The 18913-nt window shown below is 43.9% G+C and overlaps 1 protein-coding gene across 1 annotated transcript in view; it reads left to right on the top strand.

The window, feature by feature from the left end:
- The window catches only part of LOC130372807 (collagen alpha-3(V) chain-like), a 45180-nt gene that overhangs the window by 6261 nt on the left and 20006 nt on the right, over positions 1 to 18913 (top strand). Inside the window, exons 2-5 of the mRNA XM_056578967.1 lie at positions 13535 to 13685; positions 15074 to 15232; positions 16664 to 16856; positions 18323 to 18472. Of these exons, the coding sequence (XP_056434942.1) occupies positions 13535 to 13685; positions 15074 to 15232; positions 16664 to 16856; positions 18323 to 18472 (653 nt within the window). The remainder of the gene's footprint in view (positions 1 to 13534; positions 13686 to 15073; positions 15233 to 16663; positions 16857 to 18322; positions 18473 to 18913) is intronic.

Genomic DNA, 18913 nt, shown 5'->3' with positions numbered 1-18913 from the left:
ACATTTATGCTAACCGAGGCTGATTGATTTTCCGTCGTTCTTTTTGCATCTATTTTATTTGTCTAGACAGGATATTCATTGTCTAATTCACAAATATTCACCTTTCTCTGCAATAATTATAATAATTATTTGCAGACTCTGAATGAACGTTGCAAATGCTCATATTATGTTAATACAAATACATTTTTGGGGGAATATACAGCCATGTAGTTCCCCTAATGTGACTCTTGGAACAATCAAGTCCAGCGCAAGTCAATTAAATGGTCCAGATTCTCCCATTTCCCCCACCAACTGGATAATCCTAAATATAAAATAATGGCACTTGTACTGAAAACACTTTTCTTTGTTTCCAGCCTTTTCTACGAGTCCTTAATTTGTCAACATGTCACAAACACAGAGAAGAAACCTGCATTTGAAAGGCCCTATTGAAATTGATTGGCCCTGCCCGTAAACGTCATCATTTAAAGTATAGATGCAGATCTTTGTCTTAATGGTTAGCTCAGCCGTAACGGTGGAAGTACCTTTGTTTTGACAACCTAAAGCCAGGCTCTCCAACAAACCCCGGAGGGCTTGACATGAATGCAAATAAAAATAGTTTTTGTGCTCCCTCGTCTCCCCTGTAACATGTACTATGACTTATGTCTGCCGTTATGAACAACCGACCATACGTGTTCTTGTTTTTGTTCTTGTTCTTGATGTTTGGCCCAGAAGTACAACAGACATAGGACCGTTAAATCTTGGCCCAGCAGTCAGAGCTGCTTGTCGCAAATCGGTCTGCTGGCCTGCTCCCATCCAACGGCTCCTCAAATGGCTCCCCAAGTAGGGAGTCAAACTCCACTGTGTGGGGGCCTCCCTGGGGGGGAGAGGGGGAGAAGGGGTGGAAGGGGCAGAGTGAGAGGACCGGGGTGGGGAGATGGAGATGGAGAGGGAGAGAGGGATGGAGAGAGTGTGCATGTGAAAACGAGAGGCAGGGAGGTAGAGAGGGAGAGGGATGAGGAGGAAGGAGGGGGATATGAGTAGAAAGATGGGGATAAGAGGGAATGGAAGGAAGAAAGGGAGCTAGGGAGAGAAGGATAGCGAGACATATCTGGAGGGAGTAGGCGAGGGATGGGGACGATAGGGGTTGAAAGAAAAAAAAAGGAGGAGGGCAGACAGAGAGAGAGGGAGATAAAGTGCTTATGTGGTTTAGATCTCATGGCTAACCCTAACCCCTCAAGGTTCCAGGTGGTTTGGGTTAGGTACACGACCCTCCATGGTTAAGAATAGGTATTAGGTAAAATGGAAACTCTGTTTTGCTGAAGTTAGACTTGGTACAGGCCATGATATACAAGGAACGGTTAAGTTAAGGGAAGAGTTGTGTTGACATTCAGCAGACAAAAATGTATTGTTTCAAGTATGCCTTTACTTTTACTTAGTTCAACACATGTTCACTCATAGGTATTCTGTGTGGTTTTCTATCAATCATCTTTACGGGAATCCTCATGAACTTGGCAACCAGGGACAAACCCATTTAATAAGCCCCTGGATGCAGGCCAGGAAGGTATTGTAAACCAGCATAACATAACATTGTAAACTAACGCACACACAGCAAGGTGCCTCTCCAATGCAACCCGTTTTCCAGATATGTCTTCACCTAGAAGCTGCTCTAGTGGCTGCTTCCAGCAACCACAGGGGTTTTCTGCACAGTCGACAAGCGCTCACTCATTGAAGGGCGATAGAGAAAGAGGGCTTTGAGAGGAGACTGTCCTTGCCAACATCTTTTAACTTAGTGGTATTGTATAGTATTATGACTTGTTTATCGGTCGCTGAATCGTTCTTCAGCCTTTGATTACCTAATGCAGGAATAGTTTAGCTAATGTATATTTTAGTTTATCCTGTGATGGGAAAATCAAATTTAAGCATTTGTATTCCAAAATGTATTGTATCCAAATGTTATGCTATAAAGCATTCTTTAATATAACTCAGATAACCCCAATACAGCATCTGTAAAGGAGCCTTTGATTTAAACCTATGGTTTACAAATATGAGGTTTCCAACAGAACTGATTGAAGTTGGCCCCGATGTGTACCTCTATTCTTCAGTCGTTTTTGCATCTAATGAGCAGCTTTGATTGGTCATGTTCTTCCAACACTCATCTTCATATCATCACCGTTGCTCAGTAATGCTCTGGTTCTCCATCCAGTTCTTTTTTCCTTATCCCCCCTGATTCTCCAACTCTGAAGTCAGTACTGGAATACGTGACTCTCACGATTCAGCGCAGGTCTGCCTCCGTCTATCTTACTCAGAGTGATGTCATAGGATATGATGTGTGCTGTTGACAGATAGAAAGAGAAGCCGCCAATATCTGCACGGCATTATGCGATCTACAGGCTGAAGTTTGGCAGCCTTATTTTGAACATTCAAATGCATCCATACTTTCCACACCCATGTGCAATCATCATTTTTATAAGCTTCACTCTGCAGCCCTGAATACTACCAGTCGCCGGTGATTGAAGACATCATGCAGGGTTGGGATTAAGACGCCTCGAGGTCGATAAGAACACCTTGTAAACATGCTTTACAAGCACCTTTATGACTCCCTCAGTATCACTTGGTGTTACTGCGTCTGCTCTGGTGGCTGAGATAACGGGGACCTCAGCTACCACGTCAGGTTACGAGACCAGGGAAGACTTAACCCTAACCCTAGGTCAAACTAGATGGGGATGATTTGTGCCCTGTATTCTGTAAGAACACCTTTGCTTATTGTTGATTCTACTGATGTACTTTGCTCGTCATTTTATTCCCTTTTGAAATACGATAATGGGGAAGGAGAGTTTAGGGGTTAGTCTTGACTGTAACCTGAAAGTTTCTGGGTTCAAACCCCATCTTTCTGTAGCTGTATGCATCCACAAGCAAGATACCCTAACCCCTACCTGCTCCTAAATGACATGTATCTAATCAGAAACGTTTCTTTGGATGAAAGCTTCTGCCTAAGCCTAAATATTTGAAAAATAATCGTACAAAGTCATATAAGAAGCTTACTATTAAGGAAAAAAATAAAAAAGAGTTACTTATGTCACGTACAAAGTTCCATGACAGAAAAGGTAATGCTACACAATTTAACTCCAAGGATTAGACTCATCGGCACACAGCCAGCCCTTCACTGTTAAAGCGTGTTATTGAAGTTAACAATACTCCTACAAGTGTATAATTATGCAGTTTTATCATCATAACATCTATCCTTTGAAAGACGTATTCATGCTCAAACACGAGGCGAAGAGCTTTATAATAGCTGTAATCCAAATCCTTGCTTATCGTGCAGGTTAAGTAATAGCGGTTAATAATTATATGGTCCATAGCCAAACAGAGAGGTATTCTCTGTCTTTCAAACAGTGTGACTTCTTGGAGTCTTGGAATAATGTTACTATCTATGGTTTATCTCTCTTCACCGTCAAACTAGGGATGGGCAAAATTAAAGAGAAAACCTTATTGCAAAGTAGAGTTTTGAAGTGCAGGTCATTACATTGAAGTAGATCTATATGGCTATTTGGGGTATGCCATAAAAAATGTATGTTGCTTTCACATTTCAAACTTAATATTTACACTATCCAATTGGTTTTATACTTTCTCAGCCTTGTACTTCCATTTAAAAAAAATAATAATCATTAATAAATGCATTGTGGATTTCACTTTATTTCACAACTTTACGAGACCACTGAAAGGTAAACGGTAAACATTAATATTGAACTCAGTGGCCCACCCTACGCCCTCAACCAATCTAGCAGCCCAGTTTTACAGCCCAATTCAGATGTTTCACACAACACAACTTGGCTCACAGTTTGAAACGCTGCTCTGTTTATCTCATCTAATGTATACCACCATGTTTTTTATTTTACTTCCTTTCTTCACCTAGAGCGGCGTCATCCTTAACCACCAGATGCTTTCAGTTTCTCTCACTAGTGGTGCGCTACGTTTATTTTCAAACATCTGTTTGTACATTAAACCCACCGCATTCCCCATCTGCCGCTGTGTTGCTTCGCGCTGAAAAGGCGAGCTGAAGGTGGTCGATGGACCCGACGAGGAAAAAGCAATCAATCAGATCTCGGCTAATAGCCGTGTCATCACAAATAATTACACAGCACATGCTAATGCTAACATTTCAATGGCGCTGCAGAACACAGTGTTCCGAGCCAGGCCTGCTGCCAAACACCAACCCACGGTTGGATGGTGATAGAACTGCTCTGTTTCCTGCCACCCCCCCCCCCCCCCCCCCATTTCGAGAACAGAGTAGTACAGGTGCTGTTTATAAACCTGGTCCAAGCCTATCTTCAGGGACCGTCCCCGTCGACTTCTCCAGATGTGCTCCTCCATGTCTTGCCATGCCCTCTCACCTCCAGCCTCATCTGTTGTGCAGAGCGTCCACCAGGTTTAGGAGACGTCTGGACGTACGCCCTGGTCCCCAGAGCGGAGGGGCTGCGCTCTCGTACCCCCGGCTCAGTGAGGAATGAGAGGGCTTTCACGCCAAGCAGACAAGAACACACATCTGTTAAAACAAACCTGGTTCATTTAGGTCCCCCCTGAAGGCTTACAATGCATGGAGCTCACAGACGGTGCCCCCAGAGCAACTGTACATGCTCTGTCGTTTACAAGACATAAAAGGCATAAGTGTCATTAGGAACATGTGATTGGGACTTTGACATTGGCTGTGATATGTGACATGGATTACGCTAAACATTGTCATCTTGCATTCGCTTGGTCTTGAGTCAATGACGAGGCTTATGTGGGTGAAATATAAGTACCATGATTGTCTATTCTAAGTCTCATGTTTAATGAGCTGGCTTGCATAAAACAAGTATGCGTAAAATTAAGGTCCTAGTTTAGACGTAGAACAGATTTGAATCAGATTTTACTTACATAGTTGTATGTTCCCTTTTCATGTTTTTACTAGAAATGCATGTTGGCTTGAACCCAAAGATGACAAACATTATGGACGGTTGATTTTATTACTATTTTAACTTTTTAAACAGAATGTTTAGATTAGTCTAAATAATAATAGATTCCACCTTATTATCACTTAATACGAATACAACAAAATAAAGTCTGACATTTAACCAGAAGTTACAGCTAACGACATAGAATGCAGAACAATAAGTGGTGTGAACATTCAGATGTCTTCAACAATGTCTATCCAACAACTTTGTATGTATCCATTTCACACACTCTAGCCAACAAGTGAGGCCAAATATTGCAAGACCTACACAGCTGGGAACTGTGGGTTATTTATAGGTCCAGCATGCCAAGAGAAGACCCAGACACGGCCCTTTGTGCTTATACCACTTTCAACGACAAGGCGCCTCGATGCCACTTTTCCATCTCTCCTCGGCTGCTATCTCAAAAAGCTTAATAATGATCGATGACTGACGCAAGTGACGCATACATCTGCATTGTTTTGATGAACGGCCCAGACTCCCAGCAACAGATGCCCATAACCATATAATTAGTGCATTCGTAGCTGCAGAAAACAGCAGGCGGCTTCAACCCATAGGCATGTTTCCCCCTCTCTCCCCTGGTTCCTCTCAGGGCTCTTGATTAATATCCCAAAGCTCGACTCCCGGAGCAGACGTCGGGCAAGTGTTGACTGGTCGACTCAGGGCTGAGAGGAGACTAAATCTCCTCTCAGCCCAAGAGGGAATATGTCCTCCCTGTAGGTAACACCCCTGAACTGTCCTGGAGGAAAACCCTGACTTTGGGGCCTTTTGTGTGTTGAAAGCTCTTGCCACTCCACAAGAGGCTGCACAGATGAACCAAGAGAGAGTAAACGTCTTGGGGGAAGTTGAATAACACCAGAGGGGTGATACCGTGGGGGTCATGCTTTATGACTTCCCCCAGGGGGAATTAGAACAGGTTCCCCTTATGCTTGGTCCAAGATGGATTCTAAGATGGCTGTTGCCGTTTTAACAGATACTTTTTGTAAATTTCAAATTGCCTCTTGTGTAAATCATACTATTTTTTTCTGGCACAGAAGACTTTTTCTGACGTATGAGTTTCCTAATTGATAAAATACCTATACAAATGATCAGCTGTGAGATCGTTTAGTGATGACAAATTCTCCAGTGGAAGTAAAACAATATTTTTTTCATTTTTTCCAAGCGTTCTCAACCATTTTACACAAACTAAGCATTTCCTCTGAATGAACAACCGTTATTTACCAGCCTTGTCAAATCGGATCACATGGGCTTTGTATGGCCTCGGTTTTTCCAACTTCACAATACAAAGCCTGTCTCAAAAGAGTATTTTGATGTTAAATGTCTTCCCCTTAGGCAACTATTGCCTGGCCCCGAGAAGCTGGTTCCATTCTGTGCAACCAAAACGGAGCGTAGTCTTGGAGACCAAATATGTTCTTTGTTAATACAGGGACTGTCTATTTTTTCCCCTATCACATTCCCAAACCTGTGTGGCTTATAAAAGTATACATTTCGAACAATGAGGTAATAGTTGGCTCTGGCTTTTCAGAAAAATAATAACCCAATCGGATGATGTTAGCAGATGCTCTGAGGTTGACCAATGCTCTGTCAGAGAAGGTGACAAACCATGTTTAGGGGTTAGAGCGCAGAATCAAGTAGTCAGTGTAAATCTTATGATGGCGCTTTAGACTTGCTTTGCTTTCAGACATCGCTACTGGACAAGACTTCCAGGACAACATTTCGTGAAATGCATAAATATTGTTTCTGTTCCGTATATAATCGGGAAATGTCTAATGTTGGAAGTTGAGGATATTCTAAATAAATACTGTGGTGCAAATACCTGCATTTCACAAGAGTCTAACTGCAGCTCAAATAATTGGAAATGTATGAAATATTATTTTACCAATTTTTGCATGTCTAAAAAAGTAATTCTTGATCCCACAGGATGGGATATTATGCACATGTTCAGGCTTAAATCAATCAGATTGTAGGCTCCCCCGAGAACAGTCATAAGGCCATAGGTTTTCTCCACTGCTGCTAGTCTTAGATTACATTACATTGGAAATAGTGCACAGAAAATACGTTTTAATGTGGCTCTCAACCCTCGTATGGCCCCATGAGAATTGTATCTTTTTTTCGCAATTGTGAAAGATGTTTGACCATTTATTTAAGCATTAAGATTTGTTTTTAAAAACAAAAGTAACCCAACTGCTATGTGACATGCTTCTCAACGTTTTCAATTGCCTGTATCGAGGAAGTCTAACAGTGCCATAATGTAAACCAAACACTTGGATGTACATTTGAGTAGTCTCTTACTGGTGCTTGTCCTTCATAAGCCCCAAAGTTTGCCAAGAGATCCATCGCCTTATTCTTAACAGCGTCCTGTTCAGAATCATTGGGCCCCATGGTGACCCTGCATGGTACATGGTGATCTATGATACACATGTCCTGGTGTTTTCAGACGAGGGAAATGCTATAGCTCTCTGACTATGTACTTATCCTATCCCTGCCAAGTCACAAGCCTTCCTGTAGGGCTTATGTCTCATGTGGCTTATTTGGCTATGCTGACAAGCCTCAATAACACTGCTCTGTAACATCCATTTGTCGAGGTTAAATACCTCTTCGGGGGATGTTAGAGACCATAGGCATGCTTAAACAAGTCTGAGCCTACAACGATAAGCTCCCCACAAAGTCAATACATTGATGCTGCAATATGCAAAGACAAACGCTGTTAAAACCCACTCTGTGTTCAACCGAGTTCTCTTAACCTTATCTTAACATGTCTATCAGCAGTATGTTAAAGGTGCACTTATGTGGGAAGGTTAGAAATCTCCACCTAAAAGTGCATGAATTGCTCTTAACGGCAAGCGTTGTTGGTGACTGAGGGATGTGTACACAACCTCTCTGTGTGTGCACTACCTGTGGGTATTTACGGCTTTCCTCCTCTCCTCCCTCTATTTTTTGCTCCAGTGGAGGCAGGTGGAAGTCCTTAATCATCGCTACCTCTTAGTCTGACCTCCTCCCCGTGCAGAGGCCCATAATGGCACAGAACAGAATAATTAGGCCATCTGTCTGACCGTCCCCGACCCATTACGGTAACACGAGCCCGCTCACAGACAGCAGGGCAGATGGTCGGCTTTATGCCCTGATTGGGCCTCTGGAGTGGGGCCAGGTCAGGAGGTATAGAGTGGGGGTACCTTTCCGCTGATGGTGGGGTGATTGCCCACCTAATCGTTTCCCCCTGTGGTTACCTCTCTGTAGTCGCCGACCACAGCTCACCCTTGGCCGAAGAGGCCGAATCAGGTTTCCTTTCATGTGGAAATCAGCACCCTTATTTTGAAATTAGGCATACAGGATTATGCATTTGGAAAGGGGAGGAAGTCACCAACGATTTGGCATGTTAGATTCAACTTGTTCCAGACAGTATTATTAACTCGGAACAAAAAAGTTTCAAAATGAGTGCAATTTCATTGTGCAATATAAACGTTCATTATTTTCCAATGTATTTCATGCAAATGGGTCTGCTTGTTCCTATACAGATAACAAGGTAACTATGGTAAAATGGTGCACCGTGTTCATCATAAGGGCCACATGGTCCATGTACAGCTCACTAAATCGCCCTATACATCCCATGGTGCATGGCTCTCACCTCATTCTCTAGATATATGTTTATAATACCATGGGCTAAGAATCTGTTGTCCCGATGAACTCTGCAGTTATGGGCTGAACAGTAGCTAACCAAACAGGGGCTTGCTTATTTAAATAACACATGACGCCGTTAATGGCCAGACTTTGTTAGGATCTGCGTCACCCCTTCAGGGTTTAATATTGTGGAACCCCTATGGGAACAGGGGTCCTTAGGAAAGCAGAGTGGTCATTTACTCGCTTGTGAACGAGCTTGTGAAACGACAGAGTTCAAAGCTCAGGTCGTCGCAGGCGTTTGCATCTTGTTGTTTGTTTCCTATGTCCTTGACCCGCACTGACACTTTGTGCGAGGCTGCTTCTTCCTGCATGACTACAGCCTCCACTAGTTGCTCTGACTACACTATTAATCTGTGAAAAATATTGAGGAATGAAGTTGTATTGGAGCAAAATTCAATGTCTTCACATGACATTAGTAGTATTAGTATATAATGTCCATTTGATCCTTTTTAAAGTCGTTTTAAAGTTCAGTTAATTTTTTTTAATATCCAAAACAATTCAAGGTATGTCCATTTAAAAGAAATGGTCATCTCTGAAATGGTCAAAATATTGAGGAATGAAGTTGTATTGGAGCAAAATTCAATGTCTTCACATGACATTAGTAGTATTAGTATATAATGTCCATTTGATCCTTTTTAAAGTCGTTTTAAAGTTCAGTTAATTTTTTTTAATATCCAAAACAATTCAAGGTATGTCCATTTAAAAGAAATAGTCATCTCTCCCCCAGAGGTAAGCTGGCCCCTTTGCATTGACATCGACTGGCACCTTTCAACAGAACAGGATAGACCATTTTGGGATCTGGACTTTGTCCTATTACTATGATTGCTAATGCTATCATTTAAAAAAAAAAAAAAAAATGCTTGTGGCCGGATGGAATTCTATACGGCATGAAGATCTGCACGCACGTGCACTTATGCACACGAAGGCTCAGCCCCAAACCTGTTGAAAGGTGTATGGCACATCAGACAGTCTGTCTCTGGCTAGCGCCTGGCCCAGGGGAGCTGTTGCAAGACGAGTGAGGAACAGTCATTTGTGATTTATGAACATTGACTGAAGTGGTTTGTGTGGCTCTTTTCTTCCCCTCTCTGTCTGTCCCACTGCCGTCCTCTCCTACAAACCACCACCTTACACACCAAAACGGCACGAGATCTATCTCCTCATTCTCAACAAAGTTTGGAGCCATTCCCTGGCTCCAAACACGCCAACAGTGGGCCCATCTGTCCGTCTCTACAAATTATACTAATTTCCTTGTTCTTCCAGATGAGGATTCCCAATCATCAGTCTGTGGGGCCAGGGTCTATATCTCAGCCAAGCCACAAACTGCGGCTTATCTTCGGGATTGTATCCTATGAGCAGGCTGGCTTCTTCCATAGCTGTTAGCTTTATTTCTATTTTCATAGACGGGTGTTTAGGTTCATGGTGCTGCTCTCTTTTGGAGCAGCACATTTTGATATCTGCAGGGATTTGTTCTTCCAAGGCAGATGCACAGCCTGCTTCTTTTCTAGTTCTTCTCTGCTCTTTGACATCCATTTAAAGTGATTTCCTTATCAACTCGTGATTAAATTACGTTGTTGGGTCTGGCTGCAGTCGCTCGGGGGAGAGGTTTAGTGTAGATTACCCATAATGGATGTGATGAAGAGCTCACATAATGGCCTGTGTTTAGAACAATAGAAAACACATTCTTTTTGCCACACCAAGTTAAGGCTCCAGTTAGGGAGTGCACATATGTGAAGTGTGTAAGTCTCGAATAATGCTGTGGTGGGCGGCTGTGGTTGGATCGAATTAGCCAGGCCCGTTTCTGTGGAGGATCAGCAGACAGCCCTGGATTCACCCTTCAGAATCTGGTCATAGTGTGTCATGTGTGTATCTCATTGTCAAGGATCAGCTTGAATCTGTTTTTTATGACTTTTTACTGCCTTCTAGTATCAATCTTTGCCGAGCATCTTGACAGTATGTCTATAGATGTTAATTTAAAGGGGAATAAACACGATCCACATGTCTTTTTTATGTGAAGTAATGCCGTTGTTCATACTAGCTTCAGAAAAAGCAATGGTGAATGATCATACGTAAAATCCTCAGCTATGTTGATCTATTTCAGATGATGTCTCTAGCCAGGCCAATTACTTTATGAGGAATTGATGATCTTTAAGTCGCCAGTATTTAATAAGCTTACAGGAAATACAATACAAATGTTATACAATGTCTAACAGTGGCAGTATCTTGACTGCTTCATTAATCTAAAGCATGGTCAATTTGTACCAGGTGTCAAACCAGCAGGGTAAAGTTATCCGACTGAAGTGTTGAGACTGATCTAATACTAATGTATTATGAGAAACAATATGCTTTGCTTTGACTGGCCGACTAAAGTTTCTCTAAGGTAGGTTTTTGTTTTTTGCTTATCCTACCACATTGGACCAAATTCCTGGGCTAATGTCAACTCGCTGGTAAGAGTTCCTGCCATGGGTTAATGTGTACATAGCAGCCAAGTTTGTTTATATTGTATAACTGTTCGTCAAGAAAAAAACCCTGGTTCAAATGACATGAAACAACAGTAAAAAAATTGAGTTAAAAATATTCCAAGTTATAAATAACAGACTTGAGAGGAAAAGCCTGCTGATTGAGAATATAGATATTTTGTTTCTAATACAATTGATTTTATTAGTTTTTATATCCTTTCATAATTCTGTCATCACATATGCTAAATTACCTAAAAGACGGCCAAAGGCGGATAACATCCAAGGAACAGTTCCAGAACATTAACACTCCAAGACCGTTTCATAGTTATGACCTTGAAATGCACTACTAGAATTTATTACAACACAAGCACGTGTTTATTCCACTTGAACAACCTTTAAATCCCTCTAAATGACATACCATTTTCTTTTTCAAAGCAGATTCTTCTTTATCAGGGATAGGTCAGAGTCCTACATCAGGTAATAAGGGTCATTTCACCCAGGGCATCCTAGTGTCTAGAGTTTAATCAGGGTGACTCCCCGTAAAGCTGTGAACATCCTCAGACAACACTCTCACCTGTATATGTAGGGTGAAAGGGTGGCCTGGTCAATGACAGCAAGACAGAGTGTTTGACTCTCAGCTGAAAGGTTGTTGATTCAAACCCATATGCATTCTACCTGTAAGCAGCATCTCTGAGCAAGACACCTAGCTTCCTTGGTAATGAGCGTCATCGTACCTTCTTCACCCAATATCTGTAAGACACCCTCCGCTTTACTCTCAAACACAACTTCAAGGATACCAGTTCAAAGCCATTATTCATTATTCACCTTTCTCTGGGGCCAGTGCGGCCTCTGACCAGATCCATATGTCCCGCTGGAATCCTGGGCGTCTGGAATGTGTGTAGGAATGCTTGGACACCAGATCCGCTTCTACAGAGCCATTCCCCTGGCCAACAGAGGGTGACCCGCTCCATGGGCCGGGCTACTGACGGGTGTCTGCCATGGCTTTAGGGGGAATGGATCGCTGGGAACATCTTTGGTTTCTAATCTATGGGATTTACATGTAGGTGTATGATGTCAAGCGAATTATTTCAATCCCACTAATATGTAATTAGATTGGGGTATAAACATCACACCCAGAGGAGTAGATTGGTAAACAATTGAATATAACAATTTATGCTTCAATTAAAAGATAGCCAATTACACTTAACCCAGACGCAGGTCATTGAGGCGCAGGTAGGGTGAGGCATATTACTCAAAGATGCCTAGAGGTGAACTATGGCCATTCAGAATCAAACCCATTTCTTTTCAACTGGGACTTGAGTGCCAGAGCCCAATAAACTATCCTGTCCACACTGCAGCACTGCAGATCAGTGTCTGCACCCATCTCTCAATTAGATGACATAAGCACACTTTGGGATTGACTATGTGTTAACTGGAGTCAGGAAGGGGAAGTGGATGTTTAAGATGACATGGATTACCCTGGGGACCCAAAGTCAATGTGCCTAAAGACAGTGTGTTGTTCAATTGGTTGCAGCCATATCCTCTAAACACAGCCATCTTACGAAAAGGGCATTTTATTTTTCGTACTATTTGTCATTTACATTTACAAACAAAGCAACTTACAGTAACCGGTTAAGTGTGTTGTTAATGAGCATATTGAATAAAGATGCCTAGAGACAGACTGCAGACATTGGGGTTCGAAGACAGAATCTTTTGAGTCCAACATGTTAAAATTTAAATAAAAGTTCCTGTGTCCGCATTGCGAACGATAGAAAATTTGCTAACGCACAAAGTGGAACAATGCCATGCACTATGGTCCAAAACCCAGACATTGTTGATGCAATGGTATGCATACCACTCCAGTGGGAGGTGATGGCCTGTACGGAACTAAACTTTAGTGCTGTATTAATTGGCACCAGAGGAACCATTAGCAACTGCAGTTAGCACATATGGTTGTCATTTCAACTGATGGCAATTGTGGGCACTTACTGTAGGAAATGCTTACAATATTAACATGACTCTGCTCGCCTGTGCCATCGGTTCTGTAGTACATTCACTGCCCTATACAGAAGAAAAACGATAATAATTCAGTATCGTATACATTTTCTTTAACTCTGTGTTAAAATTAATGGGCGGAAACTATTTTCTAAATATACTTTTGGATTGAGAAATATATTTTGATCGCAACATTGATACTGGAACCAGATAATGGAAGTTTGGCGTAATCCCAAATCAACCCAGCTGTCTATTTGAGAGAAAATTGTGCATTAGGAGCAAGTTCAACCTTTTTTGAGCCAGATACCATATAGCTGGACTTGGCTCAAACACTAAATCTTGTTCAGAGGACCAAGATTTAGTGGTCCTCAGACCTAAGGAGGTTAAAGAGAAGTAGATGATGCATAAATTCATGTCGTTTGCCCTGTCTCCCTACAGAGGAGGTGAACATTCTGGATGAGCTCTCTCTCCAGGTGTCAAACAGCTCCAATGCCTCCATCTCTCTGGATGGGGAGGCCAGGTGTCCTGTCCTACTGGTGGGCCAGTATTCCACCTTGGCCCTGCCTCTGGATGAAATCTTCACTGACGGGTACGTACCTTCGTTTTACTCTTTGTTAGTAAGCAAATTCTATAAATCTTCATCAGCAGCTCCATCTCTGAAGAAATAGGGTTAGGGTTATTTTTTATGGCCCAAATCTGCATCATTTTGTTGCCAATATTTTGTGTGAAATATGAACTTTTGTTTTGTCAAAAGTATGAAAAAAAATGTGATACAATTTGTCTGGAAGGTTTTATCATGGCATCTGCTATTGGTAATTATTTGTAAATTTGTTGAATTCTGGTAGTACACTGGTGGTACACTCAGGGCCGTCGATAAGGGGTGAAAGGTGATGACGATTCAGGGGGCCCACAGCCCAGGGGGGGCCCACAAAAAAAATATATATATATATATATTTTTATTCTAAATTATTATTATATCACCAGCCCATAGTACTTCCATAGTACAACCCCCCCCCCCCCCCCCCGTCAACAATTGCTTTCCCCGGTCAACAATGTGTTCCTTCCACCCCCCCCCCCCCCCCCCCGTCAACAATTCAGCGCAGGGGGGCCCATCAGTAAATCTTGTCTAGGGGCCCAGGAATTGTAGCAACGGCCCTGGGTACACTGTATATTAAAACGAAACAACCGTACGATAAAACATGGTTACATGGCAAAAATGGTACCAGATACTCCTGGCCTTCTCCTACCACTTAACCTGTACTGACATAAATACAACTTAAATATAGCATAAACACTGCTTGTCAGTTACAATGGAAAGGGGAACACAAGTAGTGTCTCTTTCAGATCACAGGGAGCTACAGGTGGTGTGTAGGCCCAATGCATGGCGCTGTCATGGACACATACACACTCATGGTGATTCAGGCTAGTTGTGTTGGGCTCTGCTGATTGCGTCTCCGCGGGGCACATCGCTAACACATGTGGATTCTTACACAGAGTGGTAATCCTCTATAAACCCTAATCATTTCTCCAACGTCCCCTGTTGTTGTGGTTACCATAGCGATGATATGACTGCACGTCCCGTGCCACTTGACTTCACTTAGTGTCTGTCTGTGTTTGTGTATGTGTGATTGTGGTTGGTTGCACGACTATGTGTGTGTTTGCTTGCTTGTGCTATGTGTGATGATATGTTAACTGTCTGTGTGTGTCTATGTGTTAAGGTGGATACCTATACATGTGCCCGTCCGTGTGTGTATGCGTATACCTACTGTATATATGTGTGTGTGTGTGTGTGTGTGTGTGTGTGTGTGTGTGTGTGTGTGTGTGTGTGTGTGTGTGTGTGTGTGTGTGTGTGTGTGTGTGTGTGTGTGTGTGTGTGTGTATACCTACTGTATATATGTGTCCGTCTGTGTGTGTGTGTGTGTGTGTGTGTGTATATACCTACTGTATGTGTCCGTCTGTGTGTGTGTGTGTGTGTAGGTTCCCAGATGAGTTCAGCCTGCTGGTGCAGCTCCGCAGCAGCCTGACAGAGGAGAGCAGCCTGCTCACCTTGCTCAGCCGGGACGGCGAGGTCATGCTACAGCTGAGGACCAGCGGCCACGCCCTCACCTTCATAGGCACCCAGCAGAGGCACTACGAGTGAGTCCTCACTGTGTGTGTGTGTGTGTGTGTGTGTGTGTGTGTGTGTGTGTGTGTGTGTGTGTGTGTGTGTGTGTGTGTGTGTGTGTGTGTGTGTGTGTGTGTGTGTGTGTGTGTGTGTGTACTTTGTTAGGATGGATGATGTATGCAGCTCATCAGTAACAGAGAGGAATGTATTTGAACCAATCACACTGCTTAAAAGGAACAACTGTTGGAGTTAGTGGTAAAGATTTTTTTTTTGACTTAGAATCTATAGTCAGATACTTTGTCCAACCAAATGATCGTGCACAAATCCAAAACAGAAGAGTCTTTACAACTTGCTTTCGAAAATAATAACCATATTCATATGTGACATTATTAAATCCAAGGGAATTACCCTTACAGTATATAAAGACCACATGTTGCTATCCCTGCGGAGCAGCCCAAAAAAACAAAAAAACAAACCGACTAAATCAACTAACCCAACCCATATTCAGCGCTCCGGTATAGCTCTCTGTGTCGGCTCTCCATGACGGACCATTAACACCTCATGTGTTGTTTGCACCCCCAAATTGTCCCCCTGCCTCTCCTACATTCTCTGCTCCTGGCCTAGCCCCTACACTCTCCTCCTGGCCTAGCCCCTACACTCTCCTCCTGCTTTCCCCGACACTCTCTCCTCCTGACTCCTCTACACTCTCTCCTCCTGACTCCTCTACACTCTCTCCTCCTGACTCCTCTACACTCTCTCCTCCTGACTCCTCTACACTCTCTCCTCCTGACTCCTCTACACTCTCTCCTCCTGACTCCTCTACACTCTCTCCTCCTGACTCCTCTACACTCTCTCCTCCTGACTCCTCTACACTCTCTCCTCCTGACTCCTCTACACTCTCTCCTCCTGACTCCTCTACACTCTCTCCTCCTGACTCCTCTACACTCTCTCCTCCTGACTCCTCTACACTCTCTCCTCCTGACTCCTCTACACTCTCTCCTCCTGACTCCTCTACACTCTCTCCTCCTGACTCCTCTACACTCTCTCCTCCTGACTCCTCTACACTCTCTCCTCCTGACTCCTCTACACTCTCTCCTCCTGACTCCTCTACACTCTCTCCTCCTGACTCCTCTACACTCTCTCCTCCTGACTCCTCTACACTCTCTCCTCCTGACTCCTCTACACTCTCTCCTCCTGACTCCTCTACACTCTCTCCTCCTGACTCCTCTACACTCTCTCCTCCTGACTCCTCTACACTCTCTCCTCCTGACTCCTCTACACTCTCTCCTCCTGACTCCTCTACACTCTCTCCTCCTGACTCCTCTACACTCTCTCCTCCTGACTCCTCTACACTCTCTCCTCCTGACTCCTCAAGCCTCCACACATTCAAACGTATATCTTGGAGGGGCCGTCGCTGCGTATCCAGTTCTCCTATTAGAGCCATGTGACGGTTCTCCCCTCAGGTTCCCAGTGAGCGGTCTGACTGACGGAGAGTGGCACCGCCTGGCGGTGAGTGTGTCTCTGGAGCGGCTCGCGGTGTACGTGGACTGTGTGCTGTTTGAGTCCCTGGACTGGGTCTACTACGGCATGGCCGTCTCCACCGCCGGCCTGCTGATGGTCGGGGGGACCGTCAGGGGACACGAGACCCCCTTTGAAGTGAGTTGGGGTCTTAAGGACGTCCTACACATGTATCCGGTAGTTTCTGGAAATGTCCGATATTGAACCTTTAAAGGATCATGTGTGCCTTCTGTAGTTGACCGTGGATAGTTTGTACTGACATTAAAAGGATTGCAATAGACCACAAAACTGGACACACCCTAACCCTTGGGTAAGTGTGTGTTTGTGTTTGTGTGTGTGTCTGGTTTCTGTTTGCCTGTGTATGTGTGTATAGGCACGTCTTGTTATTAAGTGTCTTCAATCATTTCATTTACACCAGTAACATAAATACATCCCCATGCTAGCTGAGACCGCAATCCCCCAGCCAGCCCACACTTTTAATGAAGAAGGGACATCACAGTTCATAAGGAGTGATGGCCTCACAGCAGGAAGCTAGGAGACGTTCTCCAAAGAGGACATCTGGCTTTGAGCTTAGTGTCAGCTAGAATGGATTCTCCATTGACGTATTTACTCTTGTCACACTACTTAACCACTAAACAAGGCCCTGAAGGGGGGGTTTCCTGTTCAGAAGTGCTGAACCGTGTCACATTGAGAAGATGTACCGTTCCTGCACTGTTATGGTCCCTTTTGTCGACATATTTCATCTATATGGTCTATGGTACGAAGCAGTCGGAGAAGTATACGTTTTGTTTTTCAAAGGTGGCCATTTTCTCAGTGTGTGGCCAAAAATCAACATGATTCAAAGTTGGATATGCTGGCCCAAGTGAATAAAACGCTTTATTTCAAGGTTTAGCTAAAAACGAGAGCTCCCACTGGAACAATTTTAATAGCATACTCCACCGAGATGATTGTAAAGATTTCCTTTAAGTTCTGTTTGGAGATCAAAATAAACACTGTGCATTTTCCAATACACATGTCTGTGTGTGCCAGATCCTCAGCAGCTAGGTTGCAGATCAGACCTTCCTGTAAACACAGCCCAAGGCAACACTTCCTGCTTATCATATGTCGTATCTGGCCCAGTATCAGGTAGACTTGGCTGGGATACCTATGGGTTCGGCAGGGACATGCATGAACTGCTCTTACTTCTAGCGCTGTGCGTTCTACAGCAACATGTTTGTGTCTGGCAGGCCCACTGGAAGATTATCGATGGTGTGTTGACGATGCTGCGGTGTCCGCCAAAGATGTTTGGATGTTTATCGTTAACATGAGTCGCTTCTTGTTTATATTTAGACTTGAATTAAAATGTTGCATGTTCTTTATTGTTTAGTTTACGACTGACTTTGGCTTTGTACTGCCATCAAAGCATTACTTTTATAACCTAATGCATTACATTTCACGAAACATGCCAGATTGGAAACCTTTCAATTTTTGTTCAGGGAGAACGAGGACCTCGTTCTGCCCGAACAACTCTTTCCCTTCGTTGTTGTGAAACATTCAAAGGGCTGACTATTTTCTGTGTTTGTGTTTGTTTCTGTGTTTGTGTGTGACTGCGCGTGTGACTCCAGGGTGCCATCCGACAGCTGAGCTTCATGGCGGGCGACCCCATCGCCGCCCGGCTCCACTGCAGCCTCCACCCTCCCAGGTGTGGGGGTGGAGGAGGAGGGCGCCGTGCCTCCAAGACCCCCCGCTCCCCAGGCACTAACAGCCCCCTTGAGGTGAGGAGAAGCCGCCACACCAAAGTGCTCCACACATGGCGAGCTTTGGGCCTCGCTGCTGCCGATGTATTCCTATGGGGTTGAGCGTTGAAGCCCGACCTAGTGTTGACTCTACCTGGCCAGGACACAGCGCCGCCTTGTTCTCCACCTTGACGCTGTGCACAGAGTTCATACTGTTACATCACTGTCGAGCTGACCTCCCAAGCGCATCCTCCGAGCACATCCAATCAGATTTCAGCCAATGGATTCTAAACGGAACCGCCTAGATACATGTGTTATCATGAAGCCCTGAACTCCTGAACTCTGGCTGCCTTAATTCCGCCCAACGCCCAACTAGGATGCTCCGCATGTGACGGCCACTTAATGGGAACTTAGGAGAGTTGGGGATCTCAAGGACAGCTTAACTCTTTGGTTGACCACTTAAGGGGAAATCAGGGAAGT

This window comes from Gadus chalcogrammus, chromosome 19 (genome assembly GCF_026213295.1).
Source record: "Gadus chalcogrammus isolate NIFS_2021 chromosome 19, NIFS_Gcha_1.0, whole genome shotgun sequence".
Classification (NCBI taxonomy): Eukaryota; Metazoa; Chordata; class Actinopteri; order Gadiformes; family Gadidae; genus Gadus; species Gadus chalcogrammus.
Note: the sequence above shows the minus strand (reverse complement) of the source record. Positions and strands in the feature narration are given on the sequence as shown.